Consider the following 2,476-nt stretch of genomic DNA (forward strand, 5'->3'; position numbering starts at 1 on the left):
GAGATTCGGCAGCGTGGCTTTATGGAGGTGTGGTGTGGTGAGGTGGCCGGCTTGGTGAGACTAAAAGTGGGAGTGAGAGAGGAAGAAAGGAGAAGCAGAGTGAGAGTGAGAGGAAGAAGGAGAGGCTGAATGAAAGTGAGGGGAAAATAGGGTGAAAGTGAGGGGGAAAAGAAGTGGAGAGTGATGAGATAAATCAGAAATAGGAAAGGAAGAGAAAAGTAGGAGAGAGAAAACTATAATAAAAAACAATAAAAGTTATACAATTTTTGTCTAAAATTGGAATTGCACTATTCACGTTAAAAATTTTAGCATTTAAAACATTTGACGTGACAGATTTTTTTGGTATTTGGTACTCTGAATGCTTAAAATTTAGTATTTTTTAAGATTTTCCACGCTTGATAAGAAACAATATATGATACTCTGTAACCACCATATATGATATAATAATAGTTAAAGAAACAAAGAATCAAATTAAAGAAAGAAAACCAAAAGGCGCATCAGTGTACATGAGTGGCAGCCGCATCAGTACAAGTTAAATGATCGAAAGTATAACGTAAAAAACGTGGACCGAGTCCTCAAAAAAAAAAAAAAAGATTGCCACTTATAATTGAGTAAAGGAAAAAAAGGAACCCAACATGGACCGAGTCTTTTCCATGAATCTGATCCGTTACTTGCCTTCAGTCAAAAGTAACCAAACGCGTTGAACTTAGACACAGTCCCCTCACTCACTCTCTCTCTTCCTCTCTCTTTCTCAGCACCATCTTCACCTCCCCATTTATATTCATCCCTCACTTCCTCAACTTCACACACCAATTTCACACTTTGCAAAAAAAAAAAAAAAAAAAAACACAAAGACCACCTCGGTCTTCTGTCTAACTAGCAAAATTTTCAGCTTAGAATTTCCAAGACGGTGACTTTTTTTTTTAGAGTGATCAAGAAGACTGAGAACGATGATTTCAGAGAAGCAGAAACCGATTACGATCCGGGAAGTGTGGGCTGGTAATTTAGAATCCGAGTTCGAACTCATTCGTGACGTGATCGATCGGTACCCTTATATTTCTATGGACACTGAGTTTCCTGGCCTTGTTTTTCGACCATCTGTGGACCCATCTAAGCCTTACTATTACCGTCCTCTTCAGCCCTCCGATCACTACCGCGTTCTGAAGTCGAACGTCGACGTTTTGAACCTCATCCAGGTCGGCCTGACTCTCTCCGACGCCGCCGGTAACCTTCCCGACCTCGGATCCGGGAACCGGTTCATCTGGGAGTTCAACTTCAAGGACTTCGACGTGGCGCGTGACCCTCACGCCCCTGACTCGATCGCGTTGCTGATGCGACAGGGGATCGACTTCGAGAGGAACAGGGAGGAAGGGGTTGACTCGTCCCGGTTCGCCGAGCTGATGATGTCTTCGGGGCTCGTCTGCAACGACTCGGTGAGCTGGGTCACGTTTCACAGCGCGTACGACTTCGGGTACCTGGTGAAGATCCTCACGCGCCGGAGCTTGCCGAGTGAGCTGGACGAGTTTTTGAAGGTTTTGAGGGTGTTTTTCGGGAACAGGGTTTACGATGTGAAGCACATGATGAGGTTTTGTAACAGCTTGTATGGCGGTCTGGACCGGGTGGCGAGGACCCTTGAGGTGGACCGGGCTGTTGGGAAGTGCCACCAGGCCGGCTCCGATAGCCTGCTTACGTGGCACGCTTTTCAGAAGATGAGGGATGTGTATTTTGTAAATGATGGACCGGAAAAACATGCTGGTGTACTGTTTGGCTTGGAAGTGTATTAAGAAATTTAATTAATTTGTTTAAAAAATTAAATTAAATTAAATTTATTTGTCCTAAAACAGATTTGTGATTTACTTAGTATTTAGTATTTATTAGTAGTCTAGTACTAACTTTATTGGTAAATTTTCTATATTAATCCTGGCCAACTTATTCTCAAAATAAATAGATAATAAATAAATAAAAATCTTGGCCAACTTAATCAATAAAAGCTAAACTTGGTTGAAAGAGAGATTGGTTGTTATCGACTAATAGAGGGCATTGTGCTCAACTCGCACCCGACCTAATTTGATCGGCTCGGGTGGAGGAAAACTCAACCCATTGTTAATTGAAAAGAAGAAGCAGATCAAGCTCTCCATAGGTGGCAAGCAGTTTGGGCAAAATCAGTAACAGCGGCAAGGGAGTAGAAAAGCGAGGGAGAGAGGCAGAGATTATTTGGATCTCTTCAGATTTGATCTAGGTTTTGTTGGATCTAGTTAAGATCTCACCAAATTTAGTCGAAATCATGTTGAAATTTCACTAGATCTAGTTTAGATCTCGCCATTTCTAGTTGGATCTCGATGGATTTGAGACTAAAAGACAAAAAGAGTAACAAGGGTTTTGATGATTGAGCTCGTTAGATTTTAAAGGAGGGAACTCGCCACTTGACCTGCCAACATCAAATTTTAAAGGAGAAAAGTTGGTATTGATCGCTTTA

General features: G+C 41.9%; 1 protein-coding gene across 1 annotated transcript; it reads left to right on the top strand.

The window, feature by feature from the left end:
• Positions 1-690: 690 nt before the first annotated feature.
• LOC142605705 (putative CCR4-associated factor 1 homolog 11) lies at positions 691-1,841 on the top strand. Its single transcript, XM_075777138.1, has one exon. It carries the CDS (start codon positions 951-953, stop codon positions 1,782-1,784), a length of 834 nt encoding a protein of 277 aa, XP_075633253.1. The 5' UTR covers positions 691-950; the 3' UTR covers positions 1,785-1,841.
• The last annotated feature ends 635 nt before the right edge of the window (positions 1,842-2,476 follow it).

This window comes from Castanea sativa, chromosome 8 (genome assembly GCF_040712315.1).
Source record: "Castanea sativa cultivar Marrone di Chiusa Pesio chromosome 8, ASM4071231v1".
Taxonomy (NCBI): domain Eukaryota; kingdom Viridiplantae; phylum Streptophyta; class Magnoliopsida; order Fagales; family Fagaceae; genus Castanea; species Castanea sativa.